Source organism: Cydia pomonella, chromosome 1 (assembly GCF_033807575.1).
Source record: "Cydia pomonella isolate Wapato2018A chromosome 1, ilCydPomo1, whole genome shotgun sequence".
Classification (NCBI taxonomy): domain Eukaryota; kingdom Metazoa; phylum Arthropoda; class Insecta; order Lepidoptera; family Tortricidae; genus Cydia; species Cydia pomonella.
The window spans coordinates 34,265,275-34,287,938 of NC_084703.1; the positions used below are offsets into that span (position 1 = coordinate 34,265,275).

General features: G+C 35.2%; 1 protein-coding gene across 4 annotated transcripts in view; it reads left to right on the top strand.

The window, feature by feature from the left end:
* The first annotated feature begins 1,990 nt into the window (after positions 1 to 1,990).
* LOC133520784 (protein ECT2) overlaps positions 1,991 to 22,664 on the top strand; it is a 42,360-nt gene continuing 21,686 nt past the window's right edge. For 2 of the 4 annotated variants that reach the window (XM_061855445.1, XM_061855453.1), the window contains exons 1-4: positions 1,991 to 2,330; positions 10,485 to 10,620; positions 20,037 to 20,249; positions 22,234 to 22,377. In XM_061855445.1, coding sequence (XP_061711429.1) covers positions 2,224 to 2,330; positions 10,485 to 10,620; positions 20,037 to 20,249; positions 22,234 to 22,377 — 600 coding nt within the window. In that variant the 5' untranslated portion in view covers positions 1,991 to 2,223. The remainder of the gene's footprint in view (positions 2,331 to 10,484; positions 10,621 to 20,036; positions 20,250 to 22,233; positions 22,378 to 22,664) is intronic. The other 2 variants (XM_061855461.1, XM_061855470.1) reach the window with 2 other exon arrangements.

Sequence of the window (22,664 nt, forward strand, 5' to 3'; positions counted from 1 at the left end):
CGTTCAAACCAATTTTCGTATGGATTTAGAAGTTACAGGGGGGGGGGGGACACATTTTATCACTTTGGAAGTGTCTCTCGCTCAAACTATTCAGTTTAGAAAAAAATGTTATTAGAAACCTCAATATCATTTTTGAAGACCTATCCAAAGATACCCCACACGTATGTATTATATTTGATGAAATTTTTTTTGAGTTTCAGTTCTAAGTATGAGGAACCCCCAAAATTTATTGTTTTTTTTTTCTATTTTTGTGTGAAAATCTTAATGCGGTTCATAGAATACATCTACTTACCAAGTTTGAACAGTATAGTTCTTATAGTTTCGGAAAAAAGTGGCTGTGACATAAACGGACAGACAGACGGACATGACGAATCTATAAGGGTTCCGTTTTTTGCCATTTGGCTACGGAACCCTAACAATGACCCGACTTCAGTATAAACATTAGGATTATTAATATTTTCAATAAAATAAAAGTGCAAAATTCTCCAATCGGCCATTTTGAATGAAACACGACCCAAACCGTTACGTCATCACTCCATGACTATTTCTTTGAGCAGCATAGACAACCTCATTGACCGTAATCCATACGTCCACACCAGAGTTTGGATGTTCAATAAATGTATATTATTTTTTTATAATTTCACCACATAAACATTTATTACGTACAAAAAATATTATTACACGATATAAAGTAAACATTTATTTGTTATTATATAAATAAGGTGCTACATAATACGAAATTTCACAAAAAAACTTATTTATTTGGCTAAATAGAACTACTACCATGTTCTTGTTGCTTTAGTTCCAAATGATAATTCGGGCGGCGGGCAATTATTCTTTAGAACTAAGCTTATGCTCATTACAGAAGGTCTTGTTTGGACACTTTGGACTCGTGTAACTTGTGAAATGTTTTTTGTGTAAGTATGTTTGTTTTAATGTTTTAACTAGGGCTATCATTTTGATGTCCTCTTTTAGCTGATAACCTGTACTATCTTTTAAGAATAAAAAAAGTACAGGTCAACGACATCGTTTAGGAAAAAACAGATAAAATGTAAAAAAGAAGTCCATTTTTGAAGACTATTTTTATCTTCGTTATTAATTCTCGAGTATTTGTGGAAAATTCTCTGTAACATTTATGCTTGATATTAATGCCCTAATTCATAAGCTATCGAATGATTATTATTTTTTAAATGTGTGATAGGTAATGTAGGACAGATAATGGTACATTAACCAAGTGCAAACGTGTTTGGCGCCATAAAACTTTGAAGGGCTGCATTTTTAAAATGGTTGAGAAAAACATCGGTATGGGGGGTGATTTGTCGATAAAAATCATCGTACTTATACGTGGTTAACGGCTCCACGATATGTGCACAAACACATTGTATATTCACCCCGTAAAATATTGCAGATGACCAAATAAACAACCTGTATATAATGCTAAAAGTTGTCCTCAACCTAACGTTACATTTAGATTGTATTTTTATTGTATAGTTTGATATCCCCTTATTATTCTAAAATACTGCTTGTAATATTTCAATTCACTGTAAAAATTAAAATTCAATTTGTAAAACTTTGTAAGGTGAAATAAATACCTTTATTCTTTATGTATCGCTATGTAAATCCCGCTGGTTTTCATAGTGTACAAGTCTTTGTAGTGTTATTTGAAAACAATTTACTTAGGGTTTAATAATTCATGGCGTTAAGCCGTATTCTAAATTATAATATGATTGAGAGTCCTTGCACCTACACTCCACTGTATTCGAAATTAGTTTTTCCCTGTAGTTGAGCCCTGTCGATTAACATTGTTTTAGCCATTCAGCGATTTCAGCGCCGACTAGAACGTAAAGGTGTGCGCTGGGTTGTAGCCAGCGCGGCCGCGGTGGCGAGCGGCCGGTTCCGCTCGCAGCGACGACGCTCGCGTTGCTCGCCCTTGCGCTTCGTCGCTCGTCGCTATTTTCAGCCCCGCATTCCTCGCGACTGTTTTTCAATCTAATGTGAAACGCATAACGCGCATGCTGCTTTGCGCCTTTGTTTTCGTCGTTCATCGCGATAAACGAGTAAATGTTATAGTTCCGATGTACTTACAACAATTATTCGAAATCGAGGTGTTGAGTGGCGGATGTGTATAGTGGATATGTGATAATGCTTAAAACTGGCGATAAGTGGAGCTTCTATCTATCAGCAGAGTGTAGCGTTGACCGGAGTTGATGTGAAGCGTCGGCGATGGGCCCCACGCGGCTGCCGCCGACGCCTGAGGAGGAGCACTCCTCTCAGGAATATCACACTTCTCCGACCGATTTTAAAACATCGTGTACGACAAGATGTGTTCAGTAAGATCTTTTATTTATTGCATAGTAGTATGTAATTTTTTACATATATCGAAGTTCATTCTTAACTCCTTGTAGTCTGACAAATACAATCTCAAGATAATGCTTGTATGTCAAGAGAAGAGGAAGTTGTCCATAACCGAGGTACGTGAGCTCGACTGTTGTAGTTACAATAACCGGCCCAAGTTCGTGTCGGGTCACGCATAATGGAGGGTGTCGTACCTTCCTACGATATGAAGAAGTCTTACAAGCAGAAGGGAATACCTTCGCGACACTTACTCCTTTTTGAATAATTAAAAGTTGTTTGGAAAGAAACTCATTAATGGTTCAACCGATCATGTTCAAAACAATTTTCGTGGAAAGTTTTGTTGTACGCCCGGTTTCAAATTTGGAGGGCATTGGACATTTTTTTGGCTTTTGAAGTAATTCGTTTTTTTAGAAACCTTTAAGTTGGTTTTAAAGACCTATCGAATGATGTGACTCACGTTTAAAATTTTACGTCAAAATTAAGTAGAGGATCACATAGTACATCTTTGTTCCAAATTTCATTAAAATATAGCTAATAGTTTTCGATTAAAATTACTGTGACATACGGACAGACAAACAGACGGACTAACGGGCGGACGGACAGACTAAAAGGATTCCGTTTTGCTTTTTCTCTACTAGAACAGGTACGTCCCGATAAATTTGAAAAAGGCCAAATGTGACTAAGACACGCGCTCCGAAGGTTCAGTACCGTCGTAGTCGTCGTACACATATTGGGACCCTGCGAAGTGCGTGGTGGGGGTAAGTAAAGCGATTCCAGCGCATAAGGTGGTAAAAATTAGAACTCACTGCGGATAGCGTCTTTAACATTTTGTACAAGTTATATGGCTCGAAATGAAACTTTAATTTACGATTTCTCCTGAAATATTCATTGAAATTGTATGGTGTAAGGGACCATTGTGATCTGTATGAAATGCTTAATATAACTAACGTATTTAATTTGATAATTGTTAATAATGTATCCATATAAATAGCTTTGCAAATGCCACATATTACGTGATCTTCTAGAAGTTAAGAAGGGGTATAGTAAGTTATCCTTAAAAGATAGACATTTAGCATTTGGGACTTTTTTGTAGACCCATGAATGAGAAACAACCCCACCATACATTGTGTTGTTATAGCTCAAACGGATTAGGCAGCGTTTTCGATTAAAGCTCCTAGCCAGCGTGATTTTTTCCGGCAACATCGTTATATATTTCAACCAATTTACACAAAACAAGTTATATACCTAAGCCTTCCTCAAGAATCACTATTAATAGATGAAAGTCGTATGAAAAATCCATTCAGTAGTTTTTAGTTTTGGAGTCGTTTTATAAGATTCATTGAATTGACGTTTTCCCCTAGACTTGCGGACACTAGGTTGCGTGACAGTCATGCACATAGCGAATACTCTACACAACGCTTGACTGGTTTCTCAGACTGATAATTCATTATGTTGCATTGCAGTGTTGTTTGTTGTATTTTCTTCGTAATCGTCACAATGACAAGTGAAATATTTAACCTAGTACGTCAACTAATTCCGGTCAATAATCGCTTTAGAGAAATAGGATTTCAATTTACACCCAGCAATCCTGAAAATGAATGTCCACTGATTCTCGATAATTGTTTACATTTTGGTCGGAATGCGAGTGTAAGTCACGAACTATTTGTATAGTGACACGTAAAGCCGCGGTATATGCGGCTTCCTGTGGCCGCGGGTCGGGGCGCGCCGCGACACAGCGCGTCATGGGCACGTCACCGCCGCGACGCCCACCCTCTACACACTAACATTCAGCTTTCAGGATAAAACTCTCGTCCTATTTATAAAGCGCGTTCCCCCGCAAAAACGTTGCCCACTAAACTAACTTGTAGAAAATAGCTGAAAATGTCTGGAGCACGAGATGGCGTCATGAACAATGTACAAGATACTGTCAAATAAAAATTTTGTGACACGCTTATTTGCAGACTGTGTTCTTCACATTTACATGTTTATTAAGTGGAAAGGGGACGACCAATTCTCCATAGAAACGTAGTTCCTACTTTCCTCTCTGGATATGATTATTTTATATAAGTATTTTTTATTATAGGTATGAGTTAGGAACGGAAAAACCAATAAATAAAAATCTTAATTTTTATAATAATTTAAAAACTAAAAAGAAATACATACGAAGGGGCATAGCTGGCTAAGGCTCACAAAAAATGTACTGTAACCTTATCGTTATCGCGAGAGCAACAACGATTTGACAGTACTGAAAGATTATGGAAAATAAACAATAACAGAAGTGACAATTTGAAATTATTGAAGTGAATGTATTCCGTTGGTACTCTTTTTATTAAATAATTTCGTAACACACGCAACACACGTGAAAACACACGTGAAAGTCGAGTAGCATCTTCAAATTAAAATCTTTCAATATGATTATATTGCAATAGCTGCTTTAGTTGTCCGGATTTTCAATGAATTAAATTACTACTTAAAATTAAATCTTATACCTTTAAACGACCGGTTTGGCCTAGTGGGTAGTGACCCTGCCTACGAAGCTGATGGTCCCGGGTTCAAATCCTGGTAAGGGCATTTATTCGTGTGATGAGCATGGATACTTGTTCCTGAGTCATGGGTGTTTTCTATGTATTTAAGTATTTATAAATATTTATATATTATATATATCGTTGTCTAAGTACCCTCAACACAAGCCTTATTGAGCTTACTGTGGGACTTAGTCAATTTGTGTAATAATGTCCTATAATATTTATTTATTTATTTAAACGAGCAATTATTGTATATATATATATATATATATATATATATATATATATATATATATAATATATATATATTTCTGTGATCTCGGAAACGGCTCTAACGATTTCGCTGAAATTTGGTCCAGCGGGTTAAGACGCGGACGGCTAGAAACGAGTGTTACGGGTTCGAATCTCGCCCAGTGACTAACTTTTTATTTTATATGTTCAAGTTTATATATAATTTTTTAATTTTTATTGTTTTAGACAAGTTTAATTTAGTAAAAAAAATTATTTAAGATTATCACCTATACACCACCATATTACAATAAATAGTTATAACCGAGCAAAGCTCGGTCGCCCAGGTACTTACTATAGGGAAGGAATGGAAAGATTTGCGAGGTCCTGGTAGGCTTCCGTAGCTCAATTGGTTAAGAGCAACGCACGGATTGCGGAGGTTGCGATCAAGTCCAGCCGGAAGCGTAACTTTTTCAATTTTTTCCTTTAATATAAAATTTGGAGCATCGCTCGCAGACGTATCTGCTTGTTAATAAATGACTTAAGTAGTATAATTTTTATACTCAAATAATAAACATTTTGGGAGTAGCTACATTTTTATTTATAGTACATAAAATAAAAAAAATAAACTACCTATCAGTCACGTGAGTGCTTATAGTACAATAAATAATTATCATAATTATACATCGATTTAAAATCCCAAAGATGCACTATCATCTACAAGTCGAAAAAAGCGGCCAAGTGCTAGTCGGACTCGCCCATGAAGGGTTCCGTACCATTTATGACGTATAAAAAAAAACTACTTACTAGATCTCGTTCAAACCAATTTTCGGTGGAAGTTTGCATGGTAATGTATATCATATATTTTTTTTAGATTTTTCATTCTCTTATTTAAGAAGTTACAGGGAGGGGGGGACACATTTTTTCACTTTGGAAGTGTCTCTCGCGCAAGCTGTTCAGTTTAGAAAAAAATGATATTAGAAACCTAAATATCATTTTTGAAGACCTATCCATAGATACCCCACACGTATGGGTTTGATGAAAAAAAATTTTTTTTTTCAATTCTATGACGTATTAAAAAAATAATACTTACTAGATCTCGTTCAAACCAATTTTCGGTGTAAGTTTACATGGCAATGTATATCATATATTTTTTTTAGATTTTTCATTCTGTTATTTTAGAAGTTACAGGGGGGGGGGGGACACATTTTACCACTTTGGAAGTGTCTCTCGCGCAAACTATTCAGTTTAGAAAAAAAATAATATTAAAAACCTCAATATCATTTTTGAAGACCTATCCATAGATACCCCACACGTATGGGTTTGATGAAAAAATATTTTTTGAGTTTTAGTTCTAAGTATGGGGAACCCCCAAATTTATTGTTTTTTTTTCTATTTTTGTGTACAAAATCTTAATGCGGTTCATAGAATACATCTACTTACCAAGTTTGAACAGTATAGCTCTTATAGTTTCGGAAAAAAGTGGCTGTGACATAATCGGACAGACAGACGGACATGACGAATCTATAAGGGTTCCGTTTTTTGCCATTTGGCTACGGAACCCTAAAAAGAAGAACAAGAGATTTATGATATATTAGGAAATTTATTAATACATAATTTTGTCTAGCAAACAACCTGTTTTATCTAGTTCAGTGATCTGTTGTTATACATTTTGTAACAAACTATGAGTCTAACTCTCATGTGGCCGTTTTTAAATGTTTCTTTAGACATATATTAATTACGAAATACGAAAAGTAGGCCCCTCGTGACACAAACGTGTGCGTTTCTGCAGTTGATTTACTCACTCTGTTTTCACAGGTGCACGTGAGCCATTGTATTACTATTTTAAAGGTAGTTACTTTGATATAGTTAATCATTTAGTTAGTGGCTTACTTTTAACTGGCTTTGGGCTTCTTTATGGGGATGAAAATGGGGGTATCATTTATCATGATTCGATCCAAGTATAACTACATTTAATAAAAGTAGTACCTGGGCGACCGAGCTTTGCTCGGTTATAACTATTTATTGTAATATGGTGGTGTATAGGTGATAATCTTAACTACATTTTTTTACTAAATTAACCTTGTCTAAAACAATAAAAATTAAAAAATTATATATAAACTTGAACATATAAAAAAAAAGTTAGTCACCGGGCGAGATTCGAACCCGTAACACTCGTTTCTAGCCGTCTGCGTCTTAACCCGCTGGACCAGACGGATAGTGGCCGGCAATTTCGTAAAATTAGCGACCATATTCTGCGTCGATAGAAAAACGCATGAAAACTCGAAAACACGCGTTTTCCCAAACATAGGACTAATCTAGATCGATTGTATACCCCCAAAAACCCCCATATACCAAATTTCTGCGAAATCGTTAGAGCCGTTTCCGAGATCACAGAAATATATATATATACGAGAATTGCTCGTTTAAAGGTATAAGATAATATTTAATGAAAGCGATCAGATTAAGCTATTTATAAAATATAGTCTCCACACGTGAATTTGTCCGCGTAGAAGTTGGCAAAAACGTAACAACGCCGGGTTGCATTTGATACAAAATACATCCTGTTTAATGGAACGAGCTTACAAAACTGAAGGCCCCGTATAGGTTCGTGTTCTGCTCTCACTGAGAGTAAGGCGTAAGCGTGAATGAGATGGATGCGCGTGCTCGGGATCGCGGATATCTTGTTATTTAATTTTAATTTGTTGCAAGTTTTAATAAAGAAAAGTAATCGCTGAGTTCCCTCAACAATAAAATTGCTATTTTTAGAAGCAATTTTTATATTTTCAGCTTTGTTGTATAAATTGTTAAAAAAAAGTATTTAAAACATAATTTTAAAAAAGCTGTTCGTGATTTTTTTCTACCGAGCGAAAGTCAAAAATTCAGGATTTAAATCGCTGAAGTCCCTAGAAAATCCTCAAGATTGCTATTTAAAATTTTGGCAACCGTGTTATCAAATAGCAGTACGTTTTTTCAAAAACGCTCTCTAAGCTTCGGCACCTTAATTGAATGCTTGTGCCACACATTGCCGCACACTGGTGGAATCCCGCCTTACTTATAACGGGAATACTTATTTGATGAGTATGAGATTTATGGAAAAGAAAAAAAATCCAATTTTCACATAAATCATAAATCAATAAGATATGAAAATCAACATTAAGGAGAGGACAAGAAACTTAACATTACGAATTGTTATTAACCGACATGAAGATTTCAAAAGGTGGAGTAGTCTTGCCACAACTGCCTTAGCAGTTATCCAGTAACTTTGTCGCCTTTTGTAATGGGGTTCGTTTCCGTCAAATGGGGTAGTTCTGATTTTGTGCAGACTTGTTTATGATGTTGACTCAATGAGTAATCCAAATTTGTATCCTCGAGCGCCTAACGCAACTTTGTCAAAAAACTAAAATCCGTGAAAGTTTCGGTTTTAAAAAAACTTTTATTAGGTCGACCTGTATGTACCCCTAGTGCAAATAAATTCGATTTCGAAACGTGACGTACGCATTTGCGTTTAGTCTCATTTTGTATTGGATTTAGAAAGAGCGCGCCAAGCGGGACGTTTTGGAAACTCAAAATCCTATACAAAATAAGATTTATCGCAAACGCGTTCGTCACGTTATGATGTCGATTAAATTTACACTAGGGGTACTGTATGTAATTAACTATGTAATGGAATCTAAGGTTACTAATTTAACGATCTTCCAAGGATCGTAGCGTCATGAAAATTGGCAGCTGTATGTAGTTCTGATGACAATACAATAATATGGTACTGTCAAACTGATCTGATAATGGAGCCGGAAGATATGAACTAGAACTTCATGATGGAACATCGTATCATAGCGGTGTTTGGATTTGTTAGAAAAGTCTTGTAATGAACTTTGACCACGATTAGGTCTGATGATGAAGCCGGAAGATAGGCCAAAGCGTGTTTTTCTAGTATTTTTTAAACTATTAATTTATTTTTTAGATGTGGGCGATTATAACCCTAAAGGACTAGTTTTTGATATTATCTTCTCGGGGCGTTTTTAAAATAGACTAAATTTACGTTCTACATAACGAGACTAAAATTTTCTCCGTAGACCTAATAGTTTCCGAGATAAAGCCTTTCAAAATTTTTATAAACTTTTAAAAGAGGGGGAAAGAGTCTGCTCACCAGGTGCAATCTATGATATATTTCTTCCTGCTCTTAGCAACTAGGGCAAGTTTTATATCAAAAGGATCAGAAATATTAGGTAGTAACTACGGTAAATGTTTTACAAGCATGCAAGCGGAGACATAGAAAAAAATTGCAGGCTATCGGAGTGAAAGTAATTGCGAGTGTTAAGCATCCCTACAAGTTCGCCACTAACAATAGAAACGATTATAAGGCACGTGTGCGCTGTAAAGCGTGTTGTAAAAAGCAGACCGATCAGGACCCCCTTTTATATAGCTATAAGTTACTATTTCTAATCCTTCAACCCAGGTCAAAAGACCCTCGAAGAAGAGGAGAATTTAAATTTTCATTGCTCTTACTCGAAAAATATATTATTTCATGCAGATGTACTGAAGGACAAAAGCCTATATTCCCGTGGGAGTTATGGGTTGTGAAATTTTTAATTATGTCACAAATTCATACGAACCAAGTAGGTATAAATGAGTTTTACTTTTAATAACTAACTGGGTAACTGGGGAAGTACCTCCACCTTACAGAAAACCGCAGCCAAATAACACTATACCCTACTCATACTGTTGTGTTCCTGCCGGTGAGTAAGCTTGCCAGAGCTCAACGAGGGTGCGGAGAGGTTACAGGCGTACATAGGCTACGGAGACTGCTTACCATCAGGCGCGCCGTATGCTTGTTTGCCACCGACGTGGTTTAAAAAAATATATTTTATAATTTTTGAAATGTCATTACGTCACCATATTTATGAAATAATTTATGAAAGCATTTACAACTCCGGGGGTAAGAATATTACCTCGGGTCTTTAATTCCCTCGTTAACAGTATTTCATTTATCCCCCTCGTTGCACAATGTACTGTTGTATAATTTTTGTTTTTTTAGCAAAATTTGAAATATGTAACGCGATGTCGTTTAATAACTTGTGTGGTCTGTTTTGTCATTCAATTAATAGGATAGATACTATTACCTACCCCATCAGACCGAAGTGTTCAAATATTCATACACATACAATCTCATAATTTACTTTACAAAAATTAATCTGAGTCATATTTAATAAAAAAATTAAGAATTATTAACTACTTATATTCTTCTGACCCAGTAAACGATTTTTCTCTAGACCCGTGATTTATAATGGAAATCCATACAATGTATAAATATCAAATTTTACATTGCATTAGTAACGATGTAGTTGTTTATTTGAGATTATATATTTGTTGCAGGGTCCTGGGCCCGACCGCGGTGCTGCAGCTCGCGGAGCGGGAGGAGCCGCCGCCGTCCAACGCGCGCCCGCTCTACTCGCTCGCCATGCGCGGCGCGGTCATATGCTTTTCCGGATTTCGGAAAAAAGATGAACTCGTGAGTACCGCTTTCTTACATACAGTTCACGTGCACATCTTTAGACATCAAGGGCCGGTAACGCTGCACCAACCTGTCGTAACGACATTTTAATTTGCCGTGAGATCCTTCTCAGAATCGCGTCGCGGATATCATAGTTTTTGAATTGTTATTTTTAGTTTTAACAAAAATAATCGATTAGGTCGATTCAAATTAAAATCAATCTGAGTTAGATTTTCATGTTAATAGATTTTGTGTTAAAATAGTTACAACATTTTAATTACCTTGTAATATATTAAATTGTATATCAATATAAGACGACCGGTTTGGCCTAGTGGGTAGTGACCCTGCCTACGAAGCTGATGGTCCCGGGTTCAAATCCTGGTAAGGGCATTTATACGTGTGATGAGCATGGATATTTGTTCCAGAGTCATGGGTGTTTTCTATGTATTTATTAATATTTATATATTATATATATATATATATATATATCGTTGTCAAAGTACCCTCAACACAAGCCTTATTGAACTTACTGTGGGACTTAATCAATTTGTGTAATAATGTCCTATAATATTTATTATTTATTTATTATTATTAAAACACATTTTAAAGCCGCACTAACGATACCTTGTAATCAAAGTAAAAAATATTTTACCTATTCGAACGAGCGGGCGAACCGAAGTGATGTTCTTACATTCAACTTGGAACACACGGCTGGCTAGGGGCCCGTCCCGACATTTCAATGTTTTTAAGATGAACTATCAGACGATAGTTTGATGGACAATAACTTAAGGCGCTCTTATAGACAGATTTTAGGTTTTTGAGGGGGTGAAGCAGACGAAGTGGTAAAGCAGGCAGGCGGGCGCCCCGCGCGCCGCGCTCGCAGCAAGCCTACGTCCTTATTCTGACGCCATCCGTATTCTGGTTTGTTAGTTCTGGGATCTTTTCCGGAAATTTATATTGATTATGATTTAAACTTAATGAAATTAAAAATTTGATAATTATATATAATACTAGAGTATACCGCGGCAAATTGTGAACCTAGTAAAATGATACCAAATCGTTTTGTGTCGAAATAATATTACTTACTAATTCAGACAAAAGTTACAACTGTCTGCTTTAAATCATATATAGATACCTATTCAAAACTTAGTTGACCTTAAAAATGCAATAGAAGTCAATTTCGGGCAAGTAGTGAAAAAAGGAAGAATACTAGCAAAGCTAAGTAATTTGTGGAAGTGAACGTAAAAAGGTAGCATGTTTTTGCTGGTATTGAGATAACTGAAAACATAAGCATAAGGTATGCACAAGCATATGTAGCTCCAAAAAGTAGATAAATTATGCTATCTTCTCAAAAAAGAACCATGACTCTAACTGTAACGACTATTTCTATATTATTTTTTGAATTGACGACAATGAAGACGATTATAAATTTTAAATGCAAAAGTCGAGAAAACTGCTATTATTATTTATTACTTAAAGTTTATAATGGCAAAAATGCACTTATACTACTAATACTACTACTTCGAAGTTATATAGTAATGAGTATAATTGACTGACTTTAATTAATGTCTAATAAAGAATCAGTCTGTTGTCTGTCTACTCTGTCTGTAATCAAATATTACAATTATATTTGACCCACTGAGGTTTCAGATGAAGTTGAAAATCTGCATACATATGTAAGTAGGGTGACAATGAAATATTATGGTACCATCGAGCTGATCTGATGCATGAGAGAGGAGGTGGCCATAGGAACTCTGTGTCAAAATATTGCAACCAAATTGCGTTTGAGGTTGTTAGAATTGTCTCAATGAGTATTATTTTCCTTTGGAAAGAAGTACAGTTAAGGTTAAGACCTGTTCCGTGAAGTTAATTAACATACAAAACTTTCCGATGAACAAAATTATTTTATCGTCAACTATGTTATTTATCCCTTCAAGTGGTGGCCCACCACTCACGGGTCGATGCGATAGCCAGAAAGCTGTCGGCCAACAGAGGGTGGTTAGTGAGGTGTTGCCATATTTAGTGGCAAAATTAAAGGCTTTGAAGTATATTTACACTTTTCTAGCGCCCAAAAGTAGCTAGCAAGTTAGACAAGGAAAACATACATACACACGCTTGTTAACGCTTGGTTGCTAAGGACCGTTCATCCGGGATCGAACGCCTAGGTCGAGTTCTGTCTTGATTTTTAAAGAGGTTATTTTGTAAATACACGGTACCCTCGAGGAAACGGAAAGATTTTAACAGTATATTCCGGATCGTATTTAGAGGCAAAAATGTCATATAAACTTTTTTAATTCGCCTAGTTTCAGAGTTAATACCAATTTAAAAAAATATTTTTCGTTGTGTTTTAGTGCATAACGCCTTTTTGATGGCTATGTCGCCAGTCGCCACTTTGGGACTTAGTCTAGACTACCTTCTTGACAGATATCAAAGTCACAAGGTACCATTTGAATAGACTAATTTTTACGAAAAAAAATGTACCAATTTATATTAATCCATAAATTTTCCAAGAACATGATCTTAATATGTTTAAAAACATACAAAAAGTAAAAAAAAAAAAAAACATTTTTTTTTGCGGAATTGACTTAAACTTGTACATGAAATTCTTCTTATGACCTCAGGAATACGTGGTTAAAAAAATTCCGTTTCCTCACGGGCACTTTTTATGACTTAACCTTTGAATTTTAAGCCCTACGTAGAAAATTAATTAACAATTACCTCCAATCATAACTTTGTTTTGTGGTGGTAGTCATTTTTAATAAGGAAACTGGAAAACTGTCACTGTTGCTAGGTTTGATTAGTTAGGTGCGGCGTGGCGATGTGGCGAAATGCATAAACATTACAATAATTTAACAACAACAAGGACAACTTCAACAGAAGGACATGATGTCACGATCCTCAGCATTGAGGGACCAAGAAGAAGAAGACAATAATTTAATTGTTCTAATCGAATAGCGTATTTAGTGCTTATTATTTAATATTGGCGAGAGGTACAAATATATACGAACTTCCGAACCGAGTACTTGCAAAATTTTGAATGGAATTTGAAGGGTAAATATCACTCCTGCTCACCTTACAAAATAAAATAGTTGATAAATGTTGTAAATAAAGTCTTAAGTGTATACCATATGAAAGTTAATAAACCAGAAATACCAAACAAATTCAACACTTATAACATAAACTATTACAGCCATTTGAGCACTTCGACAAAAACGTGAAATGGTACCTTTCACTAAGCACTATTTAAATCCAGTATATCTCCTGCATCCTGTATGTGTTAAAAATGAAGCTGTTCCAATATAATGACTTATATAAATTAAACAAGCGGATTAATTTTATTTGTTTACGTTTAAAAATAGGTATTCAATTTTATTATTACTGTAATAGCCATTTAAAATATTATTTTACCTAAATTGATAATTAAAAGTAGGTACCCCTCACGAAATAAGTACTACTGAATTTTATACTTAGCAGTGTTTTTTAAAATGTACAAGTATTTTACCTTCCTCGTATTAAAAATGAAAAGTAGAGTGTTTAACTCGGGTGCAAGGCACCATTTCATCATTTGGTTAATCGTGGCTGTATGCCGGACAGGTGCGTGTGTAAACCTTGTCAAAAAAGATAATATGACGGATGGATGTCTGAAATGTCACCGTATTTAAGAATCAATTAGCTTAAAAATTAGTTTTTTCTTCGTAAGAGTGATGAAAACATTGTGTGTATAACATATTTGTGTATTTATAGTGTGATTATCCATTTTATGTAACGTCCGCTAAACTAGCACAGGTCCGCCGCTGACAGTGGTCACGGGCGTACTGGCGTACTGACGGTATTGCCGCGCAGGGTAACGTTTAGTAGACAAAATGTTGAATTCATAATTATGAATGAAAAAATTAACGCATCGATAAACTGACAAGCAAAATGTTAGAGTTACTTAAAAGCTATTGAATGAAGTAAATTTCATATTGATATTCATCATAGTACTTCTAAAATATCGAAATAAATACAGTTTTAAGCATATTTTCAAAGCAAAAATCTATCGAGAAAAAGATGAGCCATCGTGTTTCTGACAAGCATACGGCTAGTTCAAAGACTGAAGTTATACATACTAAAAAATAATCGATGAAACCCTTGTACAAGCCTGTAAATATCGATTTAAAAATAGCGCATTTTACTATACACCGCGCCTTAAGTAAATTTGTTCTAATTTAAATGAAATTAGGAAAACGCGTAGTTGAGGGCATTATATTTTGGTCATTAAATTATGACCAGGCTCGGTCAAGGAGTTATGGAGCTACAAGAGCCTAGAAAGCCGAAAAGCTCTTGCTATTCTGCCTTCTGGTCATCTTATTTACACGAAAGTATGACGAGTTTGGTATCAAATGAATGTGCTTGGTTTTAGTACATAACGATACAGGTGCTAAAAATAGGAAATTCGAAAGGAGTGGCGATAAATTAAAACACGACCGACGGGAGTGTTTTAAATCGACACGAGTTGCGAATTACCTATTCGCACATGTATCGTACAACGTTTTACAGTACATATGGCCCTTTAAATGTTCGACACAGTAACGTAATATGCTAATATTCGCACTAGTGCGGTAAGGTAGCACTATATGTACTGTAAACATATTTACGATATTAAAATAATTAGCAAAATAAAATGGAAATAAAATAAACAGATACAGTTTATTTTAATCTCTATGGCCTATCAGTTAAGGGCTCCACAGACCTTGCAATATATGTTTTGACATTTTTTCCATGTTCTGGCATTTGGCTTCCACCGTGAGCCGGACATGTGTTTGAAAATAAATAAAAAATAAAAATAACTCGCACGCAGTTTTTGATAAGTACTTTGCCAACTAAGGACATTCATTTGATCTATCTTTTTGGCGAACCGCGAGTTCTCAGTTCGGGGCGAACTACTAGTTATATATATATTTTTTTTTTATCAGTAACAAAGTTGTCATTATAAGTAAAAGAGCTGGGACGGTAACATAGTTGTATATTTGCATACTCCAGGCTATAAATTCAAAAAATAAAAAAGTCAAAAGTCAAATATTGAGGACTATTCTGTGCTTATCATTTTTAAGTACCTAGTGTAAGTTATAACGCATTACGAATATTAAAATGACAAGATTCTTTGAAATCGTAAAAACCTGCAGTAAAAAGTAGAACGACCTCTATTAAAAATATCCGAGTATTATTAGAGTGCTTCATTTTTTAAACTTTCTATATTTTTTATACAAATATCTTCTAACGTTTATTTCGTATAATATATAATGGGCATTACACGAGAATGACGATACTACATCGTGCAACAAGTACAAGTGAAATTTTGCAAACGAGGTCTTTAGATGCACGACAGCCGCAGGCTGGAGTATATTCTTACCCCCGAAGTTACACACAATGTTTTTCATTTTAAAAAAACTATATTTTAAGGGAAATAATTGTTATATACGGTGACATTTCAAAGATTCTTCCACCATATGATCACCTATCCGGCATTCAGCCACGATTGAAAATTCTGTAAAAATATTTAAAACTGCTATTAAATTAATCAAATGAAATACAACAACATAAAAATAAATTATAGACGTCAATATTATAAAGTAAACTCATTTATATCTTGGTTCCTATGAATTAGTGGCACAATTTAAAAAAAGCTATTTTTTCACAATCCATAACTCCCACAAGAATAATACATGCCTTTGTCCTTCAGTATACGTGCATGAAATAAGATCTTTTTCAGCAAGTGTGATAAAAAATGCTTTTACCATGAATGGCAGCTACCTCAATCAAATGATTATAGCTCAAGAATATAGTACCAATTTGTTAGCCAAGTAATGTAATATTATCAGGCCAAATAATATTTTTACATCAATTTCAGAAGTATTTGAAGAATGGCATTTCGTAATCGACATTCTCGTGGAATGCCCCAGTATACATTTTATACATCTACTTATATGTAATGTAAGCGCAACCTCCGTCCGTTACCTGCTATGTTTTGGAATAGGTACCTACATAATTATGCTTTGACTTTTTAATTTCTTAGGTGAGCAATAGCGAGTTGGTATTTCAATAATAATAATATCGTCCCTGATTTTGTCTAACACGTGTCAGCATTAAACCAAATTTCAAGCCATTTAGGTACCTACTTGAAATAGAAGGCGCATATCGTCAAAAGGAATATGAAAGCACTGAACATGTTTGAAGAAACTCGTTCAACTGAATAGATAAATTGTTTACATGTAATTTGTTTGTGTAGACTCCAAACTTTTATGTTTTCAGTGATGTACTTTTAAAATGCTTTGCTGCATTTAATTATTTAAGGTGTAGCGGGGCAATCCTGACTGATGTTTTACATTATTAACTACAGTGTCATCTATGCCCAGATAGCGGAAAAACTTGTTCATAATTACACCAAAGATGGCTTTGATATGATACACCGAATGTTCTTTGATCTACACGGTTATTTTGTGTTCGACAAAATTCCTTGTGTGCACGCGCGAATTGGCTCCTCAAATATTCTATAAAAATAGTGGTTTCCAATGTCTTTTAAGTTTTTCATGTGAGTCGCATATAGCCAATTTTATGTTTACATGTCACTTAATCTAAAATAATTTTATTTTAATTGGCCGAAGCGTCAGTGAAGGTCTCCGTTTTGACTCGGGCAAACTGCTTGCGTATGTCCGGATGTTCTCCTCTACAGGTCTCAATTGTCAACCGATTTTCGTCTGAGATCTTGTGAGCAGGTTCAGTAGTAACATACAATTTTTCTATTGTTTCATTTTTTTGAAAATGTTCGTAATGATGTAAATTGGCATAAAATACTTCTATTGTGAGTACACTGTGATAATACTGATAATGAACAAAAGAAGATTTTTTTGTTTTTACACGTTTTAAACTTATCAATCTTATCGCGAGGTCTACAGCTCACAGAGACACTATATACATTTACACATTATATACATTGTATATGTATTTTGGCTATATTTTAAATAACTCCACTAAAATTGAGATGTAGGCAAATTTCGACTTTTTGGTATGTAGTTGAAATTATCCCTCCATATTCTATATGGAATTGAACAAACACTAGTGATGTGCACGATTCGAGGTATATGTTAATACCACTGTACCAATGTTAATACCTCATTTAAAAATACTGACCCCGTAAAGAACTATATTTTAATTTTATTATGCGTCAAATAATACATTAAATTATACTGTGCTATAGCAATATAAGTTAAAAGAAGATGTGTAAACCTGTAGACACATACTTAACTGTTTTTTTATAGACACGAGTCCCATCACTGTTTACTATGGAGACCAGTTGCAACTATCCCGCTAAAATGTAGTGTCTTTTTTTTGCAAAAAATAACGTATAGCTACATAAATACATAAATGGGTCAATTTAGAACCCTTACGCCATGCCTTAAACAGAAGCTCAGTACCCGTACCATGAGCCACTGACAATGTCAAAACGAATATATACGCTATCGAGAACGTAATTTACTTTCTATACATCTCTCTTGCACTTATATGCGAGTACGAGCGAGTTGCATAGAAAGTAAGTTACGTTCTCGATAGCGTTTATGTCAGTGCCGAACTGGTGGTAGCCACACAGGTTTCCAGTGCAAGCTCACTGTAACGAAACTTATTATCAGTAGTATTAATTGCAATTGGCGGGGAAATACAACTATTTTTGAATTTTTATATAAAAAAACTAATTTTAAAGTATATAGACTAAATATTTTAGAATGTGAGTCTGAATAAATAAAATCTAGAAAACTAACCTACATTATGGACTATGAAGGCAATCAGTTGTCAGTAAAAGCACTGTAGATATGATAGTAGTTTTCGGTAGTCAAAGTTGTACTTTATAACCTTCCAATCGAAATTGTCCCGCTGCACTTTACTCAAGTTTTTATTTATTTAATTTATTATATTTTTACTTTTAACATGAATCTGGCAAAGCGAATTGACTTGGAAATCTTAGCACAAAGCATTGCATTCTTTAAAACTACGCGAACGCATAGCATTAGCGAAATATATAATTACGTGTACTCCATTGAGTTAGTCAATGGTTCGAAGCGAAATAAGTTCAGAAAACTCTCGCTAGAAAGTAAGAAGACGTTGAAAATACATATCTACATTTGATAAAAACACAAACCAGAATTAGTTTTTCCTAATTACTTACTTGAAGATCTTAGTACAGTTTTATCTATTGGGCATTAACACAATCCACATTAAGGTTTAACCAACTTCAAAAAAAGAAAGTTATTAATTCGACAGCATACTTTATGTATGCTTGTTACCTCAAAACTCCGAATTGGAAATAGTTATTTACGATACAAGTGCAGAAAATAGGAATTTCGCAACAAGTGGTGATAAATTAAAACACGAATTGCGGATTACCTATTCGCACGTATATAGTACAAAGTTTTACAGTACATATGGCTCTTTAAAGTTTCGACATATGCACGGAAAGTGTTCATTCTCGCACGCGTTCGCGAAAGTAGTGCCATATGTACTGGTTTTTTTTGTTTCAAATTTATATGTATAGTTCCAAGTTGGTCCCATTTTTGTCAAATTGACTTCTGATGAAGAATTGCGGGACCATCTCATATAGGCATACACATAGTGACTTTTGTATTTTCATCTTGTTGATGACCGTGATCAAGCATTTGCATTCAAACAAGTTACTGTCTTTTTCGTTGTTTGTTAAGGAAGTAAGGATCTAAGAAACATTTTTGTCAAGGTCTAATTCTAATTATGAGTTCCATGATAAATTGACGGATCTCGCTAAATCATCATGATGCATTCAGAACCAGACCCTGACACATGAAACGTACCCGAAGCGAGAAACTTTTGCTAACGCATATAAAAGTTATATTTTATTTTATCCTTTATGAAATCGGTTAAAAAAAATTGTGAGAGTTTTTTTTTTAGCTCAAACGTACAATTTTATATTTGTGTTTGAAACAAAATATTGGTTGGTTGTGTCAAATGTTAATAAATGTCACATTTGTTTTTGTTTATAACAATGCGATGAATAATTAAAACAAAATGTTTTTTTCAGTAACATGCAATTTGTAAAAAAATACAGATTGGTGCCCCTTTTTAATTATAGAAATACCTGTGTTAAGGGACACCACTCTTCCTTAGTGATTATCTTTGAACAGGAGCTGAAAGAGAAAACTATGTTTTTGATATATCTACTATCACTACACCGTATTTTACAGTCTCCCGCCACGTCTGTCTGTATGTACGCGATAAACTCAAAAACGATTGAACGGATTTTCATGCGGTTTTCACCTAATACGGTTTTCTGCGAATGATAATATAATAAATTATGTTATACTACTATACGCCTTTCATGAATGTAAAAAAAAGAGTATTTATTCATAATTTTTGTTAATATCTGTTGACAGACGTACCTGATAACGCTTATACACTATATGGGAGGGTCGATCCGCAAAGACATGTCGAGCAAAGTGACGCACCTGATCGCGGCGGCCGCCACGGGCGACAAGTACCGGTACGCGTCAGGCTTCGGGCTGCCCGTGCTGGCGCGCTCCTGGGTCGACGAGTGCTGGCGCCGGCGCGACGACCCTGCGTGCCATGCTACGCACGACGCCGTCATAGTCAGTACCCACTATCCACCAACACTTTTAACTTTATTTAAGAAATATTGAACTGAGTTTACTTATTTTTTTCGGAAACGTTTATAAAAAATGTTAGGTGAATCGTCCCGGTTTAACGTTTTCGTACAAATCACGTCAGTGATAACCGATGGCTTTTGTTCTGTAATGTATTTAACCTCTATGGCGCTTAACGTATGCGGAGTGAAATCTGGACAAAGTTTTCAACATGTAAAAACTAAAAACAATATTAAACTAAAATTATATCTACCAATTTCACTACATATACATATTTGTCAATTATTCCGGTAAGTTTCATGGGCATTAGATTATTTCTCTTGAAACTATGGTTAAACTAGAAGAACACCATCGCTAAACTGTATGTAATTTCTCCACTACTATTTCCCTAATTATGGCCGAAAGTGAAGATAGTGGAACATTTTTTGTAAACGGGTGAGAGCTGAAGGACTTTTTATAATATTTTTCTTTAAATAAACTACCGCTACAAAGTTTGGTTCAGTGACTTATTCCAGCATATTAGCTAGTTTTCTGGGAAAGATTGATTAAAGAAAATGAAGACCCACTGAGTCACAAAATCTTACAGAGAGGTTACGAGAACATTCAAACGTGGCAGCAAAACTTTAAAAATATCTTAAGGCTATGGGCATCGGCAAACATTAGAGTTAAGCCCACCGACTCCGAAAAAAAAACGACTCTGAAATCGCGATCATATGGTTAAAAATGTTAAAATAAACTGCCGTTGTTTCATTATGTTATGGGATTTATGGGGGACTAATCATATGTCACTTAAATGGAAATGAATAGCATGGTAACTATTATTTTGAGAACACCATATTTCACATATCGCGCATACGAAGTATCCTAAAAAGTTCTACTAAGGAAGATAAAATAGTAACTAAATGACAAGATTTGTGTTCTCAACACCAATGCCTTTAAACTTTATCTTGCTTTAACGTTGTTAAGAACATGATAATTTATAAAAAATACCCATGTTGTTTTTATCTAATATAACATTTAATTTTGTCCAGATTTCATTTCGCACACGTTAATACAAAAATTTGCCAGTAAATTTTGAAATCAATGATGTGTGAAGTATTGTTAAATTACATTGTAATTAAGTGGACAAATTAGAACAAGGTTAGGAATGATTGCGGATGGCAGTGCAGTGTCCTTGGTAAGCTATGTAAAGGCATCTGTTCATAACCTAATAGCCCAGTTTTTATCCATCAACTTTAATGGTTGAATTGTCCTTGTATTTGTAGAAATGCTTTCTTTATGTGGGTCAGATTCATTACAAGTTCAATGCTTGTGACAAACACCGGTCCTGCTTATAGTATAAAAAAGTAAAACCAGTTCAAAGAGACACTGTAAGCGAGAACTAATTTTTAATAGCAGTTACCATCATCGTCGTCATCATCTCCAATTACGTAATGCAGAACTATAGGCTAATCCTAGAGCTAGGCAGATTCTCTGTACTTTTTAAATGGAACGACTTTTATTTAGGAGTTAAAAACTAAAGTAGAGTTCATCCTGTCATTAAGAGCCCCAAGGTTATATGTTTGCCGTACAAACGGTTCTTCTCATGGATGAGCAAAGAGCACACACAGATCGATTCGCCAAAATTGAAGTGGATAAATTAAACGAACTAATCGTATTTCCGTCACTTATCCAATCAGTTCACACCAATGGTAAAATGCTAAATCGGCCCTTACTCTCAAGTAATGCTTCATGCTCTTTCTTACGCGCTTGAGGGAAATTCGGAAGTTCGGTTTTCTCACTATAGGTACTTTCCTTTACTGGGGGGAAGCATGTTAAATATAAAATTATGTTTTGTATGTACGTAACTTGTCTTGTAAGTAAAAGTTGCATGACCCGAAGTTACAACTCACGACTTCAGCCTTCTTCGGCCAACGGTGCTCGTAGCGTTGATCAATCCCGTGCTAATTATCCAAATAACCATTTCCAGAAAGAGCACAAGCTGAAAGTGTTCGCGGGCGCGCGCGTGTGCTTCGTGGGATTCCCCGAGGACGAGACGCAGCACATGGGCGACGTGCTCGCCAGCAACGGCGGCGCCGCCTGCCCGCTCGACGACCCCGACTGCACGCACGTCGTAAGTAACTTGTATATCTGTAACGAGTCGTAAATGTTTGTGTTAAGGACTAGTTAATAGTGGCGGTAATCAAAATACTAAACCTTCCTTCGTCCTTGGGGCAATGTTCCATTGACAGACCAGATGACATAAGTTACATTCAAATGCTAGGGTTTTAATAAAAAAAAAGAGAATACACTTAATTACGTTCTGTGATGCTTTAGAGTAGGGTACACTACATAATTCCGAAATAAATTATGCCGAATTTTAAATACTCAACCAATCAAAATTCCGACTGTCGTAATTAC